Here is a 25,638-nt window from a genome sequence, read left to right on the forward strand (position 1 = left end):
TTTCCTACTGCTAAATTGAATCCTTGCTGCTACCATTTCTTTCTGGCTTTGTTCCCTTCTGTTCCTCTCCTTTTCTGTTTGGCTCAGTCTCAGTTCTCTTTGCACCACAGAGACTCTAAGAAAACTCTGGTATCTCTGAGCAGAGCAGGCATGTAAGAGTCTTGCACACACTTGGTCTTCACCGTTGCTCAGCAGAGGCTGTCAGCTGCCAGCAGATTCCAAAGTGGTCTGTGAGTATCATCTATGGGGCACACAAGAGATAGCTAAGAAAAGCAAAGTAATTACATGACGAATTTTCAACCCAGCTCAAACTCCTGCATCTGCTGGAAAACAGCTAGAGCAGAGGAGATCACAAACCAAAACTGGTTTTGTGGACCAATGAACACCATTGCTTCGAACTGACTCTGGCTTCCTTTAACCCTGACTCGTAAAACCAGAGAAGTCTGACTTGTGGCAGCTGTTCGGATTTGAACCACTGCGTGGAGCCAAAGAAACACTTTTTGAGCAGCTCTACAGCTCCCAGATCCGTCACGTTAGGATGGAACACAGCATGCTGCGAGTTAAACTCCCAGGTGGTGAGGTGCTGTTGTCTCCTGCTCCAGGAGATTGCTTGGAGATAACTCAGAGGTGCTTAACAAATCTAAACAGCAGAGCAAAACCAACCCCCTGTGCCACTCTGTGTCCTGCTCGAGCTTTAGCACAGCCATGCCTTGGCTAAAGGCACACCCTCAATTGAGTGCACACAGGAGCTTATGGCATGTAACGTTACTGGATCTGCTTGCAGTGATTGATTTCCCAGGTGCTGCTAAAAATACCATTATTCCCTTTATAAAGAGAGCCCTTCTGACCTGTAGGGGTCAGGAGGCCTCTTCAAAGCACAGTGAAGTGGGACTGTGCCTTGCCAGGTTTGGACAACCAGGTGGTATCAGGGCTGTTTTCTTGCGTGGCCGTGATCTGCACAGACAGGTGCTGCTCAGAACGTTTGTATCTAACTTCACAAAGATTTTGGGGGCCTCCTCTGCTACACTGGGAACTGAATGGGCAATGCTTGGCCCTTTTTCTTGTTTAATGGCAGTAGCTTCTCATGAACTGTGCAAGTAGGGCCTGTGCTGAGCTTGGGAAGAGGAATAATAAATTATAAGAGTGCAAGCAAACGGACAGCGGTACACAGTGGTTTGGAGCACTGTGTACCAGCAATGAAGGAAAACTTCCCACCACATCTCAGCAAATGGTACTGCCAGTAATTTAAGGTTCTTTAAGCATATTTCAAGCAATAATGTTCATTTTAGTCAGGATGGCTCCAAATCACTGTTTCATGCATCCAAGACTTGGAAAGCAATGTGCAAAAAGAGGTACCTGTCCCTCCAAGACAGCTGAGCAGCCACTGTGGGCGCTGGGTGCAGCAAGAAGGGCTCACAGCCTCTGCGTGCTGCCCAGGGAACACTGCCTGGCACCAGCACATCCTGAGTCAGACTGAAAATATGAAACAAATGGTTTGAATTCTCCCTCGGAGGGTTGCTGCTCCACGCAGGTGCCAGCAACATTTCAGCCATTCTTGGCAGCTACTCACTGCCAAAAACGGAGATGCTCTCTTCCCCCACACCATGTGTGTGTGTTTTGGGGAAACTCGGGGGAAACTCACTGTTTGTGGGTTGGGCTGTGCAGGGAGTGCAGCTGGGTCCATGCCAGCAGCGGCAAAACGCGCTGTGGTGACCACCAGCAAATCAAGCTGTAAGACATCTCTGCTGCTCGAAACGTTCAAAGGTGCAATGAGGTGACAACATGGGGCACAGACCTACTGCCGTGGGATTTGAGCCATATTAGGTTTTCCCTTCCTTTGGGTTTCTTGTTCTGTTTGGTTTTTGTTTGGTTGTTGTTGGATTTTTTTTCCCCCTAAACGTTAGAATTTATATGGCTAGTTCGGGTTTTTACGTGGAAAATACCAACCTTTTTGAATTGACGAGTACAGCGCGGGTGTGAAGGTGATGAGGCGCCCAGTGAGGCAGAGATGCTTCTGCACGGGACATGGAGCTGAAGAGACGGGGAGGGGAGGTTTCCCCGTCCGCGGCGGCCGGGGCAGAGCCAGCCGGGCCAAGGCGGGGCGCGGCGGGGCAGAGCCGTGGAAGGCGGCGGAGGGGAGGGATGACAGGCGGGGCCGGGATGTGCCGGGCGCTCGGAGCCGTGCCGGGCCGGAGGCGGCGATGGCGGGGATGGCGGAGGCGCTGGCCAAGGAGCGGGCGGCGGCGGCGGGCGCGGGGCGGCACGACCGGGCCGTGCCCTACCTGGGGCAGCGCTTCGGGGCCCTGCGGCGGGAGTGCCTGCAGGAGGGGCGGCTCTTCCAGGACCCCTCCTTCCCCGCCGGCCCCGCCGCCCTCGGATACCGGGAGCTGGGGCCCCGCTCGCACAAGACACAGGGCGTCGTCTGGCGCAGACCCACGGTAGGGCGGCGGAGGAGGGGGGATCCCCGGTAGCACCGATCCGCAATAGCATCATTCCACAGTGTCTCCCGGCTTTTCTCCTTCCCCCGGCCCGTAAATTTGGGCGGAATGAATCGCGCGGGGGCGGCGGGCTGGGGCGCGGCCGCCGAGCCCTCCCCACAGTGCGGGAGCGCGGAGCCCGTTCCGTGCCGCTGCCCGTGCTCAGGGCACCGGGGGCTCCCTTTGCCCTGGGGACAGGCTGGCAGCCTGGCTTGCTCTGCCTAGATAATAAACCGGTCAGAAAAGTCGTTTTCCTCCCCATCTAGGGCTCTCCGTTTGGATAAATCGCTTTGGGTAGCGCTTGGGGCTCTCTCTTCCCGTAACTCTTTCCCTCAGCAGAGCCAGGAGCTGACCACCGTGCTGTTTATTCCCGAAGCAGCCCTGCCAGCCAAGGGAGCCATGGGGTCAGGTGGACTCCGCGGTGCCTCCAGGCACTTCTGAAAGACCTTGGTGTACTCGGTGGTGGGGAGGTAATGGCAGAGCGGTGTGTGCACGCGTGTGACAATGCAGCACACCTCCTGGCACGTCCTGTGAAGTGAGATGGCTGCACACGAGCTTTGGTCACCAGCTCCGTTCTCACTGTGCTTGGTGTGTCTGGTGCCCGCACCTGTTCCTGCCTTGCTCCATCTCTGTGGTGCTCATCTGCTGTGGTCAATGGTTTATTTGGTTAATTTGCTGCAGGTGGGGCCTTGTTCCGTGCCTTACCTGGGGCCGTGTGTAATGCCAGGCTTGTTCTGTCCCCAGGAGCTGTGTTCCAGCCCCCAGTTCATCGCGGGCGGAGCCACTCGCACGGACATCTGCCAGGGCGCCTTAGGTAAGGTGGGGCAGAGAGCTGAGCTTTCCGTGCAGGAGCTGCCCCAGGACACCGTGGTTTATACATGGCTGTAATTCACTCTGTAAATACCTCCTCTGGCATCCTACCACCTCCATTCATATCAAATCAGACCTTTCTCGCCTTTCCTTGGCATTTGCAGGTGGGGACCATGTGTGTGGCCACTGAGCACAGCCTTTCTGTGTGCACCAAACAGGGGTGGCACACGCTGGTTTCCTGATGGCTTTTCTAGTCACAGCCAGTTCCTTTCACGTTCACATCCATGAGAGCAGCCTGACTCATTTCTGCCTTTAACAGTCTGCTTGGAAGAGCAGTTGTGTGCATAGCAGGACTTCTCTTTCCCCAGTGGGAGAGAGTTCTGCTGAGCAGGAGGAACCTCCTGAAACCTGAGGAGATGCTGTAGACAGTAAAGAAGTTGCATGGGGGATTTCCTGCTGGTCACCAGCTCTCAAAGAGGACAAAACTGGGGTGTTTCAGGAGGGATGGGCCAGCCTGTGAGCCCTCTGCTTTTACCATGGCTTCTGCTCAGTTTGTGCAATGGCAGCCCCTCGGTGGGGCTTTCCAGGGGAGCTCTGGGAGCTGCAGGGAAGTGCCAGGGAACAGTGGGGAACAAATGGCTTAGCCTAGCTGTGGGTGCACTGCTGTTCCCATCTGGAAACCTCTCTCCTGCCTTGTCTGGCAGAAGGGGTTTTAGGTGGAAGATGTCTGCAGAGATACAAGGAGAAGAAATGAAGTGAAAGCAGTAGGCTCCTATGCCATAGCAGTAGCGAGACGGTTTTAGATTAGACAGATAGGGTGGCTGAGGAAAAGCTCTTGTGTATGAAACATGACTAATACGAGCTGTGCTGCTGCAGTTGGCAAAGGAACCAAGTTCTGTTTGTTTGCTTTCAAATATTCACCACTCTGCAACTTCTTAATTTCCAATCCCACTGCTGCTATTTGTGGGTTCATGTCCAAATACGTAACAGGCAGAGAAGCTTATATTTTATGTTTATATTTTAATTTGGAAGTTGTTTTTTTTAGGTTAGTGCTTTGACAACCAGAGGCAATTTGTATAAAAAATCCATGACAGTAAAAATACTTAGATTATGAACCTGGTTCTCCTCACGCCCCAGTATCATTGTTGGTGTGGGTTAGGCTCTGCTGTGCCTTGGGTTGTTGCCATGTCACCAGCTTCCTTCCTGTGCTCTCTCCACCCAATGCCATATCTCCCACCGTGACTGTTTTGGCATGAACATGTCCCAGTGCTTAAACACATGTGCCAGACATCTGTTATCTCTTTTTATTGTGAAACTTTATGGTAAGAAGTTCTTCAAATTGAAGTGAAAGTTTACTCTAGTGCTCTTCCAATATCTGGCATTTCTGTAAGAGATGCTGATTTCTGGAGTCACTTAGTTGCCTTCTGCTTTTCCAGCTTTTCTCTGCAGATGCTGTGGCAGCAAGATCATGGGAATGAAAGATTTGAAGCTTTGTTTTCAAGTTGTGAAATTGCTGTTGCTAATAGCAAACTCTGTTTTAAATTGATGAAAGCATTTGCTGCCCCAGTGGTCTTTGGACCAGTCAGATGTTCTCATGGGGTTATATGGTATCACCAGAGGATATGAAGTGACTCACAGCTGGTATTTTTGTACCTCTTGACTGTATTTGAATCAGAGGTTGTCAGTGTTCTTGTTTGTGTCTCCTTTTTCACCGTTGCTACATACTGCAATGACTCTCCTGGCCACCTTCTCATTAATCTGGGCAGGATTTTGGTATTGTGTGACAGTTGTTGATTAAAGATTAGATGCTTTTGATCTTATCTCTGTATAGCCACTGAGTTCCTAAAAGCTGGATGGAATCTCTGCTCTTTCACACACTGGGACTGGCAGATGCACTGAACAAATGCTTTTTTTTTTTTTTTTTTTTTTTTTTTTTTTTTTTTTTTTCTTTCTTTTTCTTTTTTTTTTTTTTTCCTTTTTTACACCACCTTGTCTGACACCAGCACTTGTATTCATAAATTTGCTTAAGCTTCCATTTACTTAAACATTTACTTTCAATGTTCACATCCCATCACATTTTAGGATGTTGTAGAGAAGATTGCACTGGAAGATGTCAGGTGCTTTTGGAAACCTGTGCTTTTTATTATTCTGCTTCTTTTCTATAGGAACCTTTTGTAGTCTCATTTATCTCCCAAAAGGCTTGATCACAGCCCTTCAGAACATCTGGGAGTACTCCAGGGACAGATGAAGCATCCAGAGCACATGGACCATCACGTCTGCGTGGCAGCTTCTTAGCAAGGAATGTGTAACCAAAGAGCTCAGCCAATGAGCAGAGTTTCTTTTAGCTCAGGACTCTTTGGCCAGGTGCATAGATTTGTTTCATTGCTTTTGACCTGGACTAGAAGAAACTGTGATGCATATAAGGCATAGCTGATAATCAGTGCAGGAAAGGTTCTCCAGACACCAAAGTTCTGCCCCTTGGGTTTTGGATTATCCTTTTTTCTGGCCTTGTGAGGTTTTTGGTTTGTTGTGGTTGGATTTTGTTATTGTTTTGTGGCTTTTTTCCATAGGAGAAACTTTTGAAGGCGAGTATTTGGAGTTGGTTATGCAGTATCAGATCTGCGAAGTCAGTGATGGTATTTGGCTCCAAATGGCAGCACATGGGATGTGGTGACTCATTACAGCTGAGGGGAGGATCCGAAGCCAGGGAAGCCTGGTTCACTCTTAACCACCTTTTTTTGGAGTGGATGTCGCCATGGTATCACAACACTGGGGTGTAAACAGCACAGGATCTCCCAGCTGCTTTTTGCAGGTGTCCCCTCCTTACCTAACAAATGTGTGAAAAAATAACAAATTGAATAGATTGAATCTTGAAAATCAGACCCATGGTTTTCTCGTGCTGACAGCCACTCTGCTGCCCCAGTGGGTTGCCACAGCCTCGTGTTTGTAACAAGAAAACTTTCTGGAGTGCCGTGGTATTAATATAAATACATTCGTAGTAGCTGTTAATCCAAGACTGATTTAAAATTACGATGAGTCTGTGATTGGCAGAATGTACAGTTTTCCTTTTACCCCATACTTTTACATAAGCTGTGCAGTGACCAGTGGAGCTGCCTTTTGCTTACAGCCCTTCAGGCATATGATGGGTGTGTTTTATTTGTCTTTTCTTTCCAGAATAGGGCTAATTTTAAGCCCTTAAGGCTATTTATGCTTGCCTTGCAATTACTTTTTTTTTTCCTAACATTCTTGTCAACAGCTGGAGATTAGGTAAATGCAGAGATGTGTATATGGAAATAACAAGTAAAAAACATTGAAAAAGGAAAAAGTAAGCATGACAGGACAAAAAATAGCACTTCTTGTTAATGTATTACAGATAAACTCACAGCCTGATAATATTCCTTTTTCTATAACCTTGTGCTACCTACTGTTCATTTACAAAAATTATTTATGAACAATGTAGCCTTGCTAACACTCCTTTCAGACTCTAAGCAACATGTCTGTCAGCCTCTCCTTGGACTTTCCTTCCCTATCAAAGGAAAATCACTGTCAAGAACCTTGCAGAAGCACCAGTTCTGGAAGTTCAGACTATTTGGTAAAGACCTTGCTCTGGCTTGCTTAATGCAGGCTAAAATTCCAGGTATAATCACAAGATCTGTTCTCATCCAGGGTCTGAATTATCAAGTTTGCTCTTAGTGATGGCTGGTGGCAGAGATGATATCCTGGCTGCTGAGCACTTTTAAGTGTGGAAACCAAAGGCTGTCTTCCATATAATGCTGCAGCTGCCTTTAAACCTCAAGACTTTGCCCAGACTTGTCTGAGTTAAGATTTGTGTTTGACTCCAAATTCTTGTTAGAAACCAGTATAAAATTCAACTGAGAGATTTTACAACAGGCTGTCATTTCAGTCTGCCTTGCTGGGACAGCTGGAAAGTAAAGGAAATTCTTTATAATTTCTGCTTGTGGGTGTGGAGGCCCTCTGGGGGGGAGTTTCTCCTTGAATTTCTCCATGCTTCTTACCTCCAGGGGAAACATGACTCAAAGATGATTTTCAGCATTAAATTGTATGTTCATAATCTGGAGGCCTAATCATCTTCTTGAGCAAGCCTTCCTAAGCTGCTGTGTCCATTAGGGTGGTTCATTTGTTCTTCCTGTGCTGCTCCCTGCCTGCCCAGCCCTTGCCCTGGGTCTGGAATAGAAATACTAATATTTCTTGGGAAGAATATGGCAACAGCTGCCCTCTGAGCCAGACTCTTTCCTCCTGGCCCTGTCTTCCCCAGCAAACACCTTTGCAGTACCTAGTGGATGCAGCTCCCAGGGAAGGAAGTCTCAGCTCCTTGAAGGAGGCTGTGAGAGAGATCACCCCTTTGCAGGGCAAGATAGGTGTGCTGTGACAGAGTAGGGAGGGGAATTCCGTCATTGTTTCATGGTCTGTCACAGGAGAATAGCAAGGTGGCTTTCCTGTTTAAAAACTTGTCTGACTTGCTGATTTTTCCATTGCAGGACAAGCAGCCAGAGGCAAAGCCAGAGGAATTAAGGGAAAGTTTTATGTTCCGTTCTTCCCCTTCAAGTTGGGAAGCAGTATAAGCACCTTAGGTTTTGAAATTATTCTGCAATTTTGCTTCTTCCACCTTTCCTGAGATGTGCAAAGATGTGTGGGACAGGTGTATTTCAGTGAGCTGCTGCTGGGGGTCAGCTGAGGGAGGGCATCCTGGAGGGAACTGCGGGTTGTCCGTGTTCCTGCTGGTGCTGCCTGAGCAGGGAGGGATTTGGGCCTGAGGGTGGACCTCGAGGGCTGCTTTAGACTTAATTCACCCTGAGGCTTTCTCCCATTTGGATCCCAGCTTCTCACCCATAAGCTTTTGAGCCTTTTCCCATGGGAGAGAGGGGGCCTCTGGCTTGCTGGCAGCTGTGGCGGGTTCCCACATGGAACCTGCAATCCTGCACGACTCTCCTGTGGGATCTCCCGTGCAATACCGACCTCCCTCCATTCACAAAGCAAGGGGACAGCGGATCTGGTAATGGTAACAAGGAGTTTTGTGTCAGGCTGTGGCAGCCAGGGGATGAGCTGGGGCTGTGAATCTCTGACCAGCTCATGGGCTGCAGGAGGCCCACGGCTGAGCAGAAGGGTAACTGCTCTGGGAAAGTAAATTGGGCTCTGAAAAGAATGACAGAAAGCAGAGGTGTGATGTTTACGGAGCTGAGGTCTCTTCCTCCCTCTGCATGGCAGGAGATGGTGTGGTGGAACGCTGGGCAGGCAGCCCACGGTGTGCATGCCTGGTGTGTGTTGGCTCCATCCCAGGTGGGGTGAGGAGGTGTGTGGGACTGGGAAACAGAGCCTCCCTTCAAGCCCTTCCTGGCTGTGCTGCAGACCAGACAGGGATAAACAGAGAGGCCTGGAGCAGGAGCCTCCAGAGATGTGTAAGGTGAAAGGAGCTCCTGTGTGCAGGGAGGCTGGCAAGAGACCTTAAAGGGAGCTTGCCCACAGGTCTCTGGATAGCAAGGCAATGTGTTTATTAAACGTGGAGAAGGGAAAAGAATGCAGCCTATGCCTGAGGAAACGCTGTCCCTTTGAGCAGAAATTGCATCTCTAAGTACCTGTGTGTGCCCACAGGCTCTTTGCCTTTTCTCTGTGCTGCTTCCTATCATGCAGCCACTCAAATGAATATTCAGTTGTCTTTCAAACACTGCCAGAATGGGTGATAACTGTGAGGGTAGGTCAAGAAAAGCCTGCTTTGACTTTTTTTTATTACTTTGGTCTTGAGGAAGCACTTGCCTGGATCTGGAGGGTATTTGCGTTCATATTTATTTGATCTGGCTCAGAGAAGTGATGGGAGGGATCATCCTATCCCAGCTGAGGGAATTATTGGTTATAATGCACAATTCTGATGCAGTGCAAAAACTAAAGTTTGAATAATGAATGCTGTCTGTTTTGGGTTTTGTTTTCCTTTTCTTTTTACAGGGGACTGTTGGCTCTTAGCAGCCATTGCTTCTCTCACCCTGAATGAAGAAATTCTGGCCCGTGTTGTTCCCAAAGACCAGAGCTTCCAGGATGAATATGCAGGAATTTTCCACTTCCAGGTATGTGGAAAACAGCCTTTTCCCCTCAGTGCTATTGGGCAGGAGCCAGTGTGGCTGGCTATGTATCCATGTGTGATGTTTCTTGGCATGGCTTTGTGGGATGTCAAAGAGCCAGACAGAAAAAAGGAGACATCTAAAAAGGGTGGTGGAAGGAACAAGGCCATTAATCAAAGATCTGGGAGCAGGGGCTGCCTTTGTGGTCCTTCCTCCCTGAGCAGAGCCAGTTGAGTATGTGCATCCCTGAACAGGGTGGGTGAAGTTGGCTGGGACAGGGATTGCTCTTCCCCAGGAAAATCGACGTTCAAAGATAAGCATCCTGGTGATGGGAGTGCACAGCATGAGGTGGTGATGGATGTTTGTGCTCTCTTCCCCTCAGTTCTGGCAGTATGGGGAGTGGGTGGACGTGGTGGTGGACGACAGGCTGCCCACCAAGAACGGGGAGCTGCTCTTTGTGCACTCGGCGGAGGGCAGCGAGTTCTGGAGCGCGCTGCTGGAGAAGGCCTACGCCAAGTGAGTTGGGGCAGGCCTCCCCCCTGACTTCCCTGTTTCCCCATGGCATCCCCAGCTGCATGGATACCGTGCATTTTAAGTGTCAATCTGCTTATTAGCCTCTGCAGCTTCTGGGGTATCTCACAATGGCTCCTTTGGTACAACGTTGTTGACAGATGCCCAAGACAAGGAGCCAAAAGCGTTGGATGTATTGCTAGTCAAGAAAAGTAGCTCTTGTGTCTTGTGGTGAGGCTGTTCCTGGAGCAGCCTTCTGTCACCAGGGCCGGGGAAGCTCCATTTCATGTGCTCTCTGCACCTCTGAAGGCTTGGCAGCTGCAATGCTTCAGTGTGCAAAGCACATCAGTCCATGTGCCGAGGTCTGTGCTCAGTGCTCATATCTGAATCTCCATTTTGGGGTTGGCCAGAGAGGAATTCTGTCCTCTGCTATTTTGAATTGACTTAAGAAATTTAGATCTGCTGAAAATCATAAGTGTTAAAGGGATTTAAAGACTGTGGAACTAGAGAGGCAAATTGTTGGGTCTTAATTTTTTTTTATACAATATTTTTTCTTCAGGCAGTGTTCATGATTCTTGCCATTGATATGACTGAACCTGCAAGGTGTAGGCATGATTGTGTAATATTTTATGCTGGGCTTTCCAAGTACAGAGGTCTAAGAAGCAAAGCTGAATGGAGGGGCACATTTGTAGCTGTTGTAAAACCCTGAAAGCAGAAACGCTGTGACAGCTGGCACATTGAGTGCCTCTCCTAAAGGGAGAGGAGAACAGGGAGCCTGATGGTTGTTTGTGTGTGAGAAAAAGAAAACAGGGAGCCTGATGGCTGTGTCTGTCCCCTGTTTTGTGCAGGCTGAACGGATCATATGAGTCCCTCTCTGGTGGCACCACTACCGAAGGCTTCGAGGACTTCACCGGTGGCATTGCAGAGTGGTATGAGCTGCAGAAGCCACCCCCCAACCTCTTCAAAATCATTCAGAAGGCACTCCAGAAAGGCTCTCTCCTTGGCTGCTCCATTGATGTGAGTTAGCAGGTTCATTTCTGAGCTCTTGCTGTGCACACAGGCTGAGGATGGAGCTGTGCTGCACCTGCAGGGACTGCACACAGGATGCCAGTCCCCTCTGCCTGTGGTTCCCTGCTCTACCTTGTGCCTGAAGGATTTGACCCACAAATGTGACCCAGGCATATGCTCTTCATGGGGGTTAGGCTGAAACTAAACTTCATTAGTTCATATAAAAAGCTCATTCCCTCCCTTGTGCTTCTTCCACGAGACCTTCTGCTGTTCAGTAGGTTCGTGGTAATGAATTGCACAGGAACTTGTTAGGGGTCCTGATGGACATCTGTGTTCCTGAGAAAGACTTATCTTGGCAGCAGGATGGCACAGGCTGAGAGGGCTTGGACAGAGAGCTGCTGCTAATGGCTCCTGCAGTCAGGTTCCCAGAGGTGACAATGCCCATCCTTGCTGCAGCCTTTTGTTGCACAAGTTGTACATAAAATGTTCCCAAAAATCTGGGCTCTGTTCTTGAAGCAGAGAGGCTCGGACTGTTGCCAGACCTTTAAAAGGTTTTCTGGGAAGACTCATTGTCAGAAGCTGGACCCACATGGGAAGGAAAAGAGGAGCTTTGGCCCTGCCTTTAAGGATTCAGCATTGCTTTTAGCCTTGCTGAAATGAGTCTAAATATTGTTGTTGTGGTAATCACCCTCCTCCCAAATGAGATTGCATCTTAGTTATGTCTAAAGGGAAGATAATTCGTTTACAAAAACTCCATTCATAGTATAAACATAAATGTTTCCTCCCATTTTTCAAGTCAAATCAGAGTCCCAGGAGAGAGAAGCTTCACAGCAGGAAAAGTGCTTGGTTAATGTCAATTTGACTTCATGGTATTTTCCAGGCCTGTTTTACTCGTTTGAATTTAGATAAGAATCTGACATCTGGATTTTTGCCCCAGATTGATACAAATCCCTTGGGTGGCTGAGGGGACAGTAAATATATTTTGTTGTTGATAAGTGCTGGCACTTTCTATAGTGTAAATTAACTGTTGCTGAGTTTGTCCTTTGAAAAAAAAAAAAAAAACTTGTAAAATCTTTCCTTCTCTTCTGTTAAAAAAAATAGGGACACAGAGATTAAGCATTAAATGAAGAGTGTGCTGTGGGTTAGTAATAGGTTACGAATTGACAGCAGGAATCCTGCCTCCTCTATCCAGTCCTCTCAGTTTGTTTAAGCTTCAAATACGCTTGTTTAGAGGTCACTCGCTTCTGAAATGGTGAGAAGACAATGACAGCCACATGTTTCTTAGGTGGTTAAACATTCACTGTCTGGCAAGAAGTGACTTTGCAGTGTTTAAGGGCCAGATTGCCCAAGCAGTGGCTGTGAAAAATTGAGAGGGGGATGTGCCTTTGGGTACAAATGGCATCCAAAGCTCAGCGTCTTCCCTTGCTGCCCTGCAGGGCAGATCCTAGGGTGGCAGGGCTGGGGAAAGGGAGGGGAGCCTCCCACCCTGCTTTGGAGCTGAAGGGGGTGACCTGAAATTTGTGTAGGCTGCACCCCGCCGAGTGTTTTGGAGCCAGGAGGGAGCTGTGCTGCAGTGCCAGGCTTCTGGTGTGCACCCCATGTCACAAACATGGTCCCCACATGTGCTGCTGTCCCCTCTCCCTGCTCTGTCACACTTGTTGCTTTTGTGCAGCAGCTAAACCACTCCTGCAGCCTCCCAGCGACACGACAGCTCTGCTGGAGGGGGAAGCTTTGCTCTGTTGGATGCCCTGCCCATGGGAAGCTGCAGTCACTGATGTCCTTTGCTCCTCCAGATCACCAGCGCTGCAGAAACAGAAGCGGTCACTTCCCAGAAGCTGGTGAAGGGACACGCATACTCGGTCACCGGGGCAGAGGAGGTAGGTGGCACCCCAAGGTGCAGCAGGTTTTGTGTGTGGCAACCACAAACCCACCTCCAACACTGCAAGTTTTTAAGTGTCACCCGTTTTGCCAAATTGGGTTTTGAGTCTCTTCTTTCTGAAGGAATCCTTAATTAGTTAATCCTTAATTAGTTGGTATGTTTTGGATAAACACAGATTTGCCTTCCTGGGTGTTTGACCAAAAAACCCCACTCCTATTATTCCATAAGCATGGCTATTTCCCACTGAGCAGGGTGGTGGGCAGCTCTGTGCAGAGGACATGCTACCCTCTGCTGGTGACCAGCACAGTTCTGTACAGCAGGTCACACTTCTTACCTTAGAAGCACAGCAAGAAGTGTCCTGAGCAAAAACTCCCATGTATTAATGTCCCTGAAGTGCCTGCTGAGCAGCACCTTCCAGCTGGGCAAGGTGGTCAAACACAAGGGGCCCCCCCAAGAGCAGGTGACTGGTGAAGGCAAGACAAAACAAAGAAGGCAGATCATGGCATCATTCCATGTGTGCAGTGGATTTTTGGTTAGTTCACTGATAATTGTTTCTGAAATAATTTTTAAAAGTTGAGGGTGAGGTGTAGAGAGCTGCTGACATGCTGTACTGGTTTGTGGGTGGGTGTTTGGTCGTCTTCTCACAGCAGAAGCAGGGGAGAGGGAGTTTGTTCACCTTAATTCACAAGTAGGCATGATTTAGCCAGGCTATTCCTTTGGAATCTATGCAGACTCTCTAAGGAAAGTTTAACTGGGGTGTCATCTCTGGACTCTGCTGCTGCCCTGCAGCTTTTTTGGCTTGAGGCTCCAGAGGTGCTCCTGCCTCAAGTGAGTGCTGTGTGCTCCCCAGAAGTGGTGGGTGTTCCCACTGAGGCTCTCCCAGCTGTGCTTGGCCTGGCCTCTGTGTGTGTGCAGACACCAGCAGATGACATGAGGAGGGGCTGAGGCTGCTGCTCTGCAGGGCATTGGTGTGGTCAGAGGGGTTGTGGCCAGTCTGAGTGTCCTGTCTGTTGTAACAGGCTCCTCTAACATATCAGCAGGGGGGTAAAAAGGCATTTGAATGTGAAGAGACAGTTTATACCTAAGTGATGACTTTGAGAAATATCTCTGTACCTGCTTTTTGGCTTTTGTATAGCAGTTTTATATTCCCTTTGCTTGTAGTCTTGTCAAAGGTGATTTTTTAGCAGCACAAATCAGACGTTTTGGTTTTTATGGGCTTTGGTTTGTGCATGCTGTAAAACTTCTCTGGACAAGCCTGGCTGTGTGAAGCTCACTCAGAATCAGTTGGACTTACGTCTTTTGGACCAGATGTGTGCAGGTTGTCATGCCTGGCACCGAGATAATTGCTCTGCCATGTTTTTAATTACTGTAGAAGATGAGGAGGGAGTGTGGTGCTGAGCCCTTGATAACTCCCCATGCACTTCTGATCCCATCAGGTGAACTTCCGAGGGACAGTGCAGAAGCTGATCAGAATCCGAAATCCCTGGGGAGAGGTGGAGTGGACTGGGAAATGGAATGACAAGTGAGTCTATGGCTTACTTGTCGCCAGTAGCCCTTTACTGCAGGGGTGCAGTCGTGTTTCTGTGCTTTTCTGTCTGTTCCCTACCTGGAATTCCTCTGTGAGTCCTGTCTGGATGTAGTGTTCACAGGAAACTGTTTCAGAGAGAAGCATCCTCTCACTGTCATCTCCCTCGTAGCCATCACAGTATTGGCCCTTTCATGCAAATTCCAGCCTTTGTGTAAGATGCAGTGGTTTGGTTGGTGAATCCTAGAAAGCTCCCTGTAGTTTCTGCTTATTTAACAGCTTGGATTCAGTGGAGAGCTTCTGAAAACTCACGTTCTGAAAGGGCTTTAAAAATCCATTTCTGCTGTTAGCCATGAAAGCTGAAGTTTACTAATTTCTGTGGCTGGGCAGTTTTTATTCTGACTCTGTCTCAGTCCAGGCATTAGCACTTTCTAAAAATAGCATTCTATTTCTTATCCTTACCTTGGATATTGGAGAACTGAGGTATTTGATGTACCAGGTGGATCTATTTTTAATTCTGCAGTGGTTTGAGAATTCTGGAACTGCTAAAAGTTAGATCTTGTGCCAGAACAGCCACAATAGGGTTCCACCTTTCCCATAGGCTGTAGCTGATGTGGGATTCTCTTCCAGCTGCCCAAACTGGAGTGGTGTTGACCCTGAGGTGCGGGAGCGACTGACCAGGAGACACGAAGATGGGGAATTTTGGTGAGTGTCACTGGGATCCCATTCCAGCAGAAGGGAACGTCAACTGCTTTGCTTTTATCCATGCAAAGTAACCTCCCCCAGTTTGCTCTCCGACGTGAGTGTGGAAATTCCCCCCAAACCCTAGCGCTAAACCACAGTGACAGGGAGGGAGCACGGACTAGGTGGTGGTGTGGAAAACCTGTCCCTCCGGAGCAGACGGTGCCAGTGGCATTGCCTCCCACAGGATGGCGTTCAACGACTTCCTGAGACATTACTCCCGCCTGGAAATCTGCAACCTGACTCCAGACACCCTGGCAAGCGACAGGTACAAAAAGTGGAGTCTGCTGAAGCTGGATGGAAACTGGAGGCGAGGAGCCACTGCCGGGGGCTGCAGGAATTACCCAAGTAAGAAAAACTGGAGAAACCTTTTACTTCTCCACTTGTACTTTCTCTTTCAGGAGATGGTTTGGGATAGGATATCTAGCACTAATCTCCAAAAAGTGCAGGTGTCTGGGAAATGTGGTGGTAAAGGCTGGGGTGGGGGTGAACAGGGCAGTGCATTGGTTTTCTCTTCTCACTGCTGATTTTGGCAGTCAGGGGCACGTCTGTCCCAGCTGACATGTTTAAACATCTTCACAGTTGCTGTCAAAGAAGCCTCTGAGTAGTTTGCTTAAATCCACATTCCAGACACTTTCTGGACGAACCCGCAGTATTTGATCAAGCTGGAGGAGGAAGATGAGGACCCCGATGACCCTGAGGGGGGCTGCACTTTCCTCATTGGGCTGATCCAGAAGCACCGTCGGAAGCAGAGGAAGATGGGAGAGGACATGCACACCATCGGCTTTGCCATCTATGAGGCAAGGAAGGCTGTACAGGAATGTGGCAGGGAAAGGGCAAACATTGCCCCTGTAAATGGGATAGTGCAGTTCCCATGCTGGGCTTTCCATCCAAACCCAGATGGTTTTGAGTCGGACAGCAGCTGCAGCAAGGAAGCTGTAAAGAGAGAGAAAGCTGCATTATTGTCTTGCTTAGCCCCTCTCTCCTCTTCTGATGATAGAGAGGTCAGAGGGGCAGGACTGCCAAAGAGGGGATGGGGAGAAATAGTAGAGGAATTGAGCAATACAAATGGCTATACAATGAAAATCATGGTGGGCTGCAGGGAGGAGATCCAGCAGGAAGCCACAACCAGGCTGGCTGTGGCTGTGCCCATGCTGCTCCAGGTGAGCCTCACCTGCCTCAGGGACAGAGCTGGGAGCTGAACCAGCACTTCACCTTGGGTGATGTGGGCTCAACACCCACCTTCCCCTCCAGCCAAGTCTTTTTTCTTTTGATTGTTTTGTTTGGGTTTTTTTCTAATGCTGATGTAATGGTGAAAAGTAATGGTGAAAAGAAGATGGAAATGCCATCCAACAAGCAAATAACCCTCTCCTTTTCTCCTTGCAGGTGCCCCCAGAGGTATGTGGCATGGTTGGTGGTCGAGGTGCAGAGTTGGGGCTCAGTGGCTGGTGGGAAGAAGAGGTTCAGAGGATCCTAGTTCATTGCAGGACAACATGACTGCACAGAGTCTGAGGTTCAGAGGATCCTACTTCATTGCAGGACAACATGACTGCAGAGTCTGCAGTTAGAGGCCTTTTATTCTGGAAGGGGCCTTGAGCCCACGTTGCATTTTCCGTGTCCTGGACTGGGATAAGAGTGTTCAGTGCTGCAGAAACTCCCCAAAGCGGCTCTTCTGTGGCTCTTCTCTCAGCCCAGCCCTGCACTTGCTCCCCACAGCACAGCTGCTTTTTCCAGGTTTGCACAGAGTTCATGTTTGACTCACGAATAATATTCCAAGGAGGTATTTATATTCATTTCCTTAAGCACCACCTCTTTTGGTTTCTCTCTATTTCTACCTGCAGGCAGCTAATAGTACACCCTGGGGTCACAGAGGGGTGGCAATGCAGCAATGCCTCTGAGCTGCTGAAGCTGAGCAAAACCCCATTACTGGGTTTGGTGTCCCTGTGAGGGTCTGTGCAAAGCAGCCAGGGCACCCTGTGGCTCCTGAGGCTGTGCCCAAACCAGTGGCTTTTATGTCAAGTGTGGTTTCATCAGGAAAATTAATGTGCTACTGGTTAATTAGATTTCTTATGTACCTTTCTAGTGCTTTAGCAGTGCTCCATCACTGACCTAGTCATCAAAAAAACCTCATTTGCATAAGAAAAATTATTCTGGCTTCAGTCCTGTGACTCTTTTCCCCCAAAAAGGTGTAATTTTATCTCCTTCTATGCAGCAGGTCTGACAGGTTTTTGAAATTCTTTCTTTGTCCTAAAAATCTGGGAGGACAGGAAGGAGGTTTCTGAAAGATGCACATTTCTGAAGTTGGGTTCTAGAACTGAAATAGCCTACCTGTAAGACTGCAAAAATAGTTTACTCTGGAATATCACAGAATTATAGAATGGTTTGGGTTGGAAGGGACCTTAAAGATCACCCAGTTCCAACCCCTTGCCATGTGCAGGGATGCCTTTCACTGGATGTGACACTCCAAATATGATTTTATTTTATTATTTTGTTTTCTTTTATTCTTGGAGCCCTATGGAGTGGGCTCTGCTCTAAAGCAGCCTGACCTCAGAGGCAGAGCTGAGCTACAGGTGACACCAGCTCTGGGGACCAGTGGGACATGGCTCCTGTGCCATCTCAGTTTAAAGAAAAATGATTGGTGGAAGCAATGCCTTTGCCCAATGTTTTCAGCCACCCATCATCATCTGCAAAACAAAAGCATGACCTGAATGATTTATTGCAATGATCTGCAAAATACATTTGCAGCCACATGTCAGGAGTCCCACCCCCTTTCTATTCTTTTCCAGTTCTGTCAAACTGACATCTTTTTTCTTTTATTTTCTTTTTCTCAGGCATAGCTAACAGACATATCTATGATATTTTTAATTTGTAAACGTGAACACATGCAGACTACAGTATTTTTTGTTGTTTTTTCCTTTTTTTTCTTTCTTTGCTTTTCCTAAGTTTTCTGGCCAGACAAATATTCATCTGAGCAAAAACTTCTTCCTGACCAACAAAGCCCGGGAAAAATCCAACACCTTCATCAACCTGCGGGAGGTGCTGAACCGGTTCAAGCTCCCTGCAGGAGAATACATCATCGTGCCCTCCACCTTTGAACCCAACAAGAATGGGGACTTCTGCCTGAGAGTCTTCTCTGAAAAAAATGCAAACTCCACGTAAGTGGCTTTTGGTGACCGTGTTACAGCAGTGGGCACATGGGGGAGATCATTGTTCTTGTTGTTGTTATTTGTATGGGTTTTGTTATCCCTATTACTATTTAATTAAAATTAAAAGGCTTAGACGTGTCACATCTTGAAGAGCAGCTGGGCTAAAGCCTGAGGAAGGGGTGTGGGGACTTTGTATTGAGTTGCCCTGATTCAAAGCAAGCAAAACCCTTCCTCTATCCTGTAATATTTTGCTGCATATTCCTGCAGCAGTGAGAAACTCGGGATGTTTGCTGTGTGAGGACACATTCAGCTTTTGATGAGTCCTTAGGAGTGCTTGGGCACTATCTGTAGGTCTGGTGCTCCCTCAGCACCTGTGGGACAGCATGAGACACATCAGAATTACTTCAGGATCTCACTTTTTTGATGTTTTAAAGAAGAAATGACTAGACAGAGTTTGATTTGTACCGAAGAGCTTGGTCCTGCACTAAGTATGCAGTGACCCAAAGGGTTATGTGAGCCCCAAAATCCTGTCTGTGGCACTGCAGGACATTGTACAATTTGTGGTGGCTTTTCAAACTTGTTGCCACAGCTGGCAAAATACAGCTTTCACTGTGTATTATCCATAGCTGAATAATCCAGTAATTTTTGAATGCTCATTGTTATTTCCATATTTTAAAGACTCTCTCTTTAACTGAAGCTTGAAGGAAAAGCATCATAAACATGTTGTTTTGATTTTAATATTGATCTCTTTCTCTTTCTAGGGTGATAGATGATGAAATTGAAGGCAATTTTGATGAGGTACATCAAATTAAATTTTTTAATTGAGATAATTTTGTTGTAAGAGGGGGTTGGAGTACCTGTTCCCTGTGCAGTGCAATGTTTTCTAAAGGCATTATCAAGAAACATTGTCCTACTTGGGGAAAATGGGAAAAGATCTTTCAATATCCATAGCTGGGTGTCAAGCAAATGGAAATATCATCAGGAATGTAATGGAAAGAAGTGTTGTCCTTTATCTAGAATTTGAACTTCCTAGACAGAGGTACTCTCTGAAGAGTTAACTGGAGCCACAGGTAATTCCCTTTGCTCTCCAGGAACCCAGGAGTGCAGCTTTCAGCAGCAGGGCTGTTTCTGCATGTAATGCTGTTTCCAGCAGTAACTAGTGGCTCACCATATGTTTAGTCTTCCTGGAGCTGGGGATGCTTTGCCTACTAAAGCAGCCACCCCACGTGTAGTGAGTGTTTTTTTCCAGCATTTACAATGCCAGTATTTTGAGGTGACCCTGAAAATAAAACTGAATAAAATCACAGTTAAAGCCACTCTGTACCTTCAACCTTACCATTTGAATTTTTTATTAAGGGCAAGGAAATGCATTAAGTCTTTCTCAGGCAGAAACTCTCTCCCTTTTGACATTCTCTGTTTCTGTCTTTTAGACTGAGATCAGTGAAGATGACATCGAACCCAGCTTTAAAAAGCTTTTTGGGCAGCTAGCAGGAAATGTGAGTGTTTTTCTGGTAATATCTGACTGGCATCGTCGGTGAGTGGGTAAGAGAGGTGCCTCCCCCAGGACAGAGTTGAGTTCATGTGCAGAGTCAGCTCTCAAGTGTGAGCACAACTGTGCATCCCAGAACCTGTGCAGTCACCTACCTGCCTCCACAGCGCATTTGTGAGCGCTCCTGGTGAACAATTCCTGCTCCTTTTGAACTGTGGGCTTGACTTTTATCTCTGCAGGGCCCGAATTCTGTGTTTGGGCAGAGCATATGGCTGGGTGTTCTCCCCAGGCTGCTCTTGCCTCGGGCACCCCTTGCTGCTGGGTGTGCTGATCTCTGGGAACTTGTGGTGCTCCTGGGAGTGGGAGGTGGGCAGAGCTTCCCACTTGCTTCTATTCAAGGGAACTGAACTCGAAGGGGGGGGGTTGAAATTGGCCAACTTGCCCAAAGGAATCAGAGGCTGCAGATGGTGTGTGCAGCTCACAGTGGAAAACATGTTTTCCTCCTTTCCACAGGATGCAGAGATCTCCGCCTTCGAACTGCGCAGCATATTGAATAAAATCCTGGCCAAACGTGAGTGCCTTCCTCCATCAGCAGCTTCACATGGCCACCAGCAGGTCCCCTCCTGGCCCTGGGAGCACAGAGGGCACCACTGACCTGGGCAGGGTCAGAGCCTGGGCTCTGCCCCAGACCTGCTGCTTGGTTCTCCATATGGCCACGACCGTGTGCTCCCTCTGCTGCTTCAGGGGGCTGCAGAAACGCTGGGGCTGTGCCAGCCCAGAAGGTGTTTCACAGGATGTGTGCTTTGGCAAGGTACAGATGGGTGTCTTTTATCCCAGCATCTGCCACTGGGAATTGGCTGCCAGGAAGGAGGACGGATTTGAATAATCCTTGATAATAATCAAGTGAGGTGTTGCTGATGTTTTAGTATTGAACCACCCAGAAGTGATTTAAGCACTAGCCCAGCCAATGATCTGGGGTGTTCCTAAGGAGGAGGAGAAACTTTGAAACTCTGGACTTCTTTTTCTGTGAAGAGATTCCTAGCTTGGCTCTGCCATTATTTTCCTTCCCACTAAACAGTGCTTAAGAAACATGTGTTTGGAGAAGTAAGTGTGTCTTTAATTTCCAAAGTGAAATCTCATCAGACGGTCAGGACTGTGGTGTGTGTCTATGTGCAGCAGCCAGAAATCAGCAAGGGGGTGTTGCTGGCTACCAAGCTTGGCTTCACGTTCAGCCTTTCATGAAGCCACCTCCTGCTGAGCTCAGTAAGCTGGAAGTCCACTGTCCACAGAAGTGCACTTTACAGGCAGACAGTAAGAGCAGGAAAGCTTTTGTCTCTGTCTCCCGCTCCTGTAGCACACCTACAAACCAGACTGCTCAGGCTGTTTACCTGGGGACACATCCCAGCTCACTTGTGCCCAAAGCCTCTTTGTCAGCTCATTGGAAGCAAATAAAGGCTGGTTGGAGAGCTCATGAGCTATTTAGGAAGGGGCTGTGGTACAGCATGCAGTGGTAATCCTGTCTTTTGCTCTTTCTTTACAGGCCAAGATATTAAATCTGATGGCTTTAGTATTGAGACGTGCAAAATAATGGTTGACCTGTTGGATGTATCCTTTAAAGCTCGTCCTAGGTGATATTCCCCTTCCTGTGCTGAAGCAGGCAAGCTGCCTTTGCTCCCTGGTGGGTCCATCCTGGTGTACTGATGGCTCCTGAGGTGGAGAAGCTTGGCTTAACCCCAATTCCCCTGCAAAAGCCACTCCCTTCTTATTGTTGTTCACATGTGTGTTATCCCAGGCAATGGGAAAATCCATTATCAAACAAAGTCTGTCTGGAAGCCTTCCCAGCTGCTGGGTGTTCCGGTTTAGCTGGGGGCAAAGTGATGTTTGTGCTGGGAAAAGGCACCTGGCTCTCAGCATGGTGAGGATGGCCTTGGCTGTAGGGTTGTTTCACCCCTCTCTTATCTGGCTGGAGTTGCTAAGAGCGTCACAAAGCCATGGGGACTTAGCAAATGGAAAATGAGTGGAACAAATGCAGTATTTTGTTTTGACTTGCCATACAAGAAGCAGAGAGTATGCAGGATTTTAGGAGCTTTTACTCCTAAAAATACACACAAAAGTGTAGGATGAAGGATCAGGTCTAAGAATAGCTGTGTTCAGCTTCTCTGTGCAGTGGGAGTTGAATTGCAGAGTTAGAAAAAGGAAAAATTACCAACACAGGGTGATACTCTTCTATAATTTGGTGTAAAATACAGCAGCCCATAGGGACTCCATTGCAGGTTTTGGGAGCAGTGCCATGACCAAACTCTTTTGTTAGCTGTTTGCTCAGGAGCTGAAGGTCTCCAAATAGCAGGCTTGGCTGTGGCTTTTCCTGTTTATAATCCAGGACTTGTGCTCCAGTAACTGCAGGTGTTGAACCCACTATGCAGAAAAAAATGGCATCATCCTGGCTCGTTTATACTTGTAGTGGAAAGACAGAGACCTGGAGCGGGGGTGCAGAAAGAGCCTGTGAACTGGTCATGATTTAAATTAAGGATCTTAATGATTTAGAAAGAAATCTTGGACAACAGTTGTGGATTCAACAGGATAAATCCTGGAGAGAGCAAGAGTCCTTCAGAGAGGACTTGAATCCCATTTTTGTTTGCAAATTTTTTAAAGTCACAACTACCCATGCAAATAAACCCAGTAGAGGGCGCTTTTTCCTCCCTCTGAAGAAACTTCCTTAACTCAGAGAAGAATGATGGGAGTGGCAAACTGGGACTGAAGGAGTTCCACACCCTCTGGACAAAGATTCAGAAATACCAGGTAAGACACAACCCCTTTGGGAGAACAATCACACGTAGAAGTAGCTGTAGACTGATTTGTGTCATACAGTGTGCACAGTCACCTTTCCCAGAGCAGAGACTGTGTGTCTGCAGTCCCCCAGGTTTTGTCTTTATCTGCTTTGGCTACTGCATGAAAAATACTTACTTTTTAAAGCCCCTTTTAGAAGAAATGGATAGAAGTACCGAGTCCTCCAGACCAATGTTGCAAAGTGGTTTAAGTAACACGGCAGGCTGTGTTTCAAAATATTTCGTTTCTGCCAGAAGCCAAACCAGGCTCTGAATTATTGTCAAGGTTTCGCTTTGGCTTTTGTGTTTTGCAGAAAATTTACAGAGAAATTGATGTGGATCGATCAGGTACCATGAACTCGTATGAGATGAGGAGGGCACTGGAAACAGCAGGTATTTATATTGATCTGTCTCTGTAGGATCCATCAGTTTTAATCAGGGTTGAGAGATGCTCAGAGCCACATAGTCTCACCTTAACTGTCTGAATTTTGGGCACTCCAGAGCCTTCCCCTCCCGCCACCACACAAGATGCGGCATTTCATTTTGTACCTGTGTTTACTTTTTGGAAACAGAATCCTTTAAATCCTTGGCATTGCATTTTCAGGGTTCAAACTGAACTGCCAGTTACACCAGGTCATCGTGGCTCGCTTTGCTGATGAGGATCTCATCATTGACTTTGACAACTTCGTGCGGTGTTTGATTCGGCTCGAGACCTTGTTCAGTGAGTACACACTCAGCCACCACACAGGCTCTGCTGCCTTGGGATTTCAGCAGGGTAACTGTCCAGGCACAACTGTCCAGAAGCCCAGGATAAGGAATTCAGATAAATTCAAACCGGAGATATTAATTTGGCTTCTCCTAGATCCAAGAATCAGGCTTTTAGGCCAGGCTGCTGAACCACAGCCAGTCTTCCCTGCAAACAACTTGATGTTGATTAAAAAATACTGGACAATAATTAAAAATGTTCAGTCTTGCTCCTACACAATGTCTTTAGACTGGCTCTTTCTGATTTGGAGTGTAGGCCATTGTCAAACTTTAGATTCTGGGACTAAATTCCTTATTGATCCTGAAGCACAAGGAAAGGGAAGACTTTCAAATTAGTTCCTGTATTGACTCTTGTCTGTCATCTCTCTCCCACCACAGAAATGTTTAGAAAACTGGATACTGAGAAAAGTGGGACAATAGAATTGAACCTTGTTAATGTAAGTTCATTTAGCTCTAAAACATTTGTTTTCACTTTTGGGGGGAATGTAGAGTCTGTCCTGCTCCATTCTGACTGAGGATGGCTATAAGTACTCACATTTGTGCTGGATTTATCTACCTTGTGTATTTATAAGCAGCCTTAGAAAGGTTACCTTTTAAAAATGTACCTACATCACAGGATATTCTCTAACAGACAAGCTTACTTGCACCAGAAGCTCTTTACCCCTTTGCTGACAGTAAATTTGGCTTCTTCCCTGCTTTTTCTGTCAACAGAGCAAAATGCAGGTGCAGTTGTGTAGGCGAGACTGATGGTCTTGCACATGTCTGCTTCCTTCTGTCCCATGTGTGCTCTGTAGAAAGGACTAAGTTTGGAGAAAAGTACCCTCCTACACGTATTTGCCTTGCTTATTACCTGAACATAACTTATTTCTGAACCTAAGAATCCCAAAACTCTGATTTAAATGAGATATATAAATTTAAATTGCTGAGGAAAGATCCTAAAATTACTTCGGTAACAACAGACTGACTATATGCTAGAAATGTGATTATGCTTTTTTGCTACAGGTCTTTTTACTGAATTTAACCTTGTTTTCATCTCTCTCTTGTTACAGTGGCTGTGCTTTACTGTCATTTGAGCCACTGGCATCAGCTTGAGATCTCAACAGGAGCATGATCAGGTGAAGATAATCTCGCTCTATCCAAATATATAAATGTGCCTTAACTTACACGTAGCAAGCAGATTTTGCACGCAATTGCAAGAAGAAAAGCATTCTATTTCCACAGAAGAACCTGCAGCCTCATTTTTATGAGTCTGACAGTCTGTGCCTACTATCACATAACCTCTGGACAAGGCCTTTAATTTAGTAACAATCCTCAGTGTAAGTTTTGAAAACCCTGCTTTGCTACTATCTTTGTATTTAAGGCATTTTACAGGACTTCAGGAAGTAAAGCTCATTATAGCTTGACAGTGTGGCTTTAAAAAGTGCTGTTTGAACAAGATCCTGCGTATCTAAAATTAGGAAAGAGTCATGCATATCTAAACACCTGTACTCAGAGATAGGGGTTCCTTGTATGCTTTGTGTCAAGCCCCAGCAATATTCTAGTTAAATATTCTTTAAAGAATTTGAGTAGCAAGTATATCTTTGACAGTGAGCACTGATGTGCCTGGAGCAGGAGGCTGTTGGCAACAAGATTCTTCCAAGAGAAAGCCCATGCTTTCAGGTGGAATCTTGAGTTCTTATTTAGATCTTATTTATCTTCCTCTGAAATACAAGAAAGTTTTTAAATAATAAAAAAAAAAATATAGTGGAAATGAAGTTTGCCAGACTGTTATTTCTGCTGAAAATAAGCACTTTCTTTTTTTTCCCCTTAGAGCTAGATCATCACAGTGCACATGCAGAGCTTCTGCTTTCAGGAGCAGAACTTGCTGTCTTTTAAAGGGGAGAACCTGCATGCAGGACCTGACTGTGGATGTGTGGCAGTTCATGAAGTGTTAGAAAAGCTAATACTTTAAAAGATTAATCCTCAAACAGCTGAAGGTTTTTAAGACAGAACTGATACTATATGCTTCAGGTGTTGAAATCAGAGGCTGTGACCATGAGCCAATTGCTGCTGCCTTTAGTTTCCCCACCTGAGGAATTGTGTCCTCCTTAAAAACTATTTCCTCCTTATGGGCACCTTTTCAGAAAGCAGTGGGTCTTACCTAGTGGGAAAACATGAGTCTGCAGGGTCAGGCACTTTCTAAATACCCTTAAGGAATTATTTGCTCCTCTGTTAAATACTGTCCAATATCAAATTATTCCCAAATAGAGAGATAGAAAGGATAGCTCTATAGGAAAGGCTTTATTTGGAAAATACTTGTACCAAGTTGGTGGGGTTTTTTTAAAGTCCCTTAGCTTTTAAGGTTAGCAAAGGTTAACACTGTGCAACTAAGAGATTCAGCTCAATTTTAAAT

General features: G+C 47.0%; 1 protein-coding gene across 1 annotated transcript; it reads left to right on the forward strand.

Moving 5' to 3' along the window:
* Positions 1-2,201: 2,201 nt before the first annotated feature.
* CAPN2 (calpain 2) lies at positions 2,202-25,157 on the forward strand. Its single transcript, XM_066316260.1, has 20 exons — positions 2,202-2,438; positions 3,222-3,291; positions 9,246-9,364; positions 9,741-9,874; positions 10,717-10,885; positions 12,670-12,753; positions 14,192-14,277; positions 14,911-14,985; positions 15,209-15,369; positions 15,652-15,833; positions 17,965-18,176; positions 18,929-18,965; positions 19,598-19,663; positions 20,170-20,227; positions 21,197-21,261; positions 22,387-22,455; positions 22,796-22,874; positions 23,086-23,202; positions 23,625-23,683; positions 24,296-25,157. The coding sequence occupies exons 1-20, from the start codon at positions 2,202-2,204 to the stop codon at positions 24,317-24,319; spliced, it is 2,103 nt and encodes a 700-aa protein (XP_066172357.1). The 3' UTR covers positions 24,320-25,157.
* The last annotated feature ends 481 nt before the right edge of the window (positions 25,158-25,638 follow it).

The sequence above is a fragment of the Sylvia atricapilla genome, chromosome 3 (assembly GCF_009819655.1).
Source record: "Sylvia atricapilla isolate bSylAtr1 chromosome 3, bSylAtr1.pri, whole genome shotgun sequence".
NCBI classification, from domain to species: Eukaryota; Metazoa; Chordata; class Aves; order Passeriformes; family Sylviidae; genus Sylvia; species Sylvia atricapilla.

Excerpts from the sequence above, each read along its gene's own strand:
- CAPN2 (XM_066316260.1), top strand. The coding sequence starts at position 2,202 with ATGGCGGGGATGGCGGAGGCGCTGGCCAAGGAGCGGGCGGCGGCGGCG. Across the intron at positions 10,886-12,669 it reads TCCTTGGCTGCTCCATTGAT|ATCACCAGCGCTGCAGAAAC; the intron begins GTGAGTTAGCAG and ends TTGCTCCTCCAG. Across the intron at positions 12,754-14,191 it reads CGGTCACCGGGGCAGAGGAG|GTGAACTTCCGAGGGACAGT; the intron begins GTAGGTGGCACC and ends TGATCCCATCAG.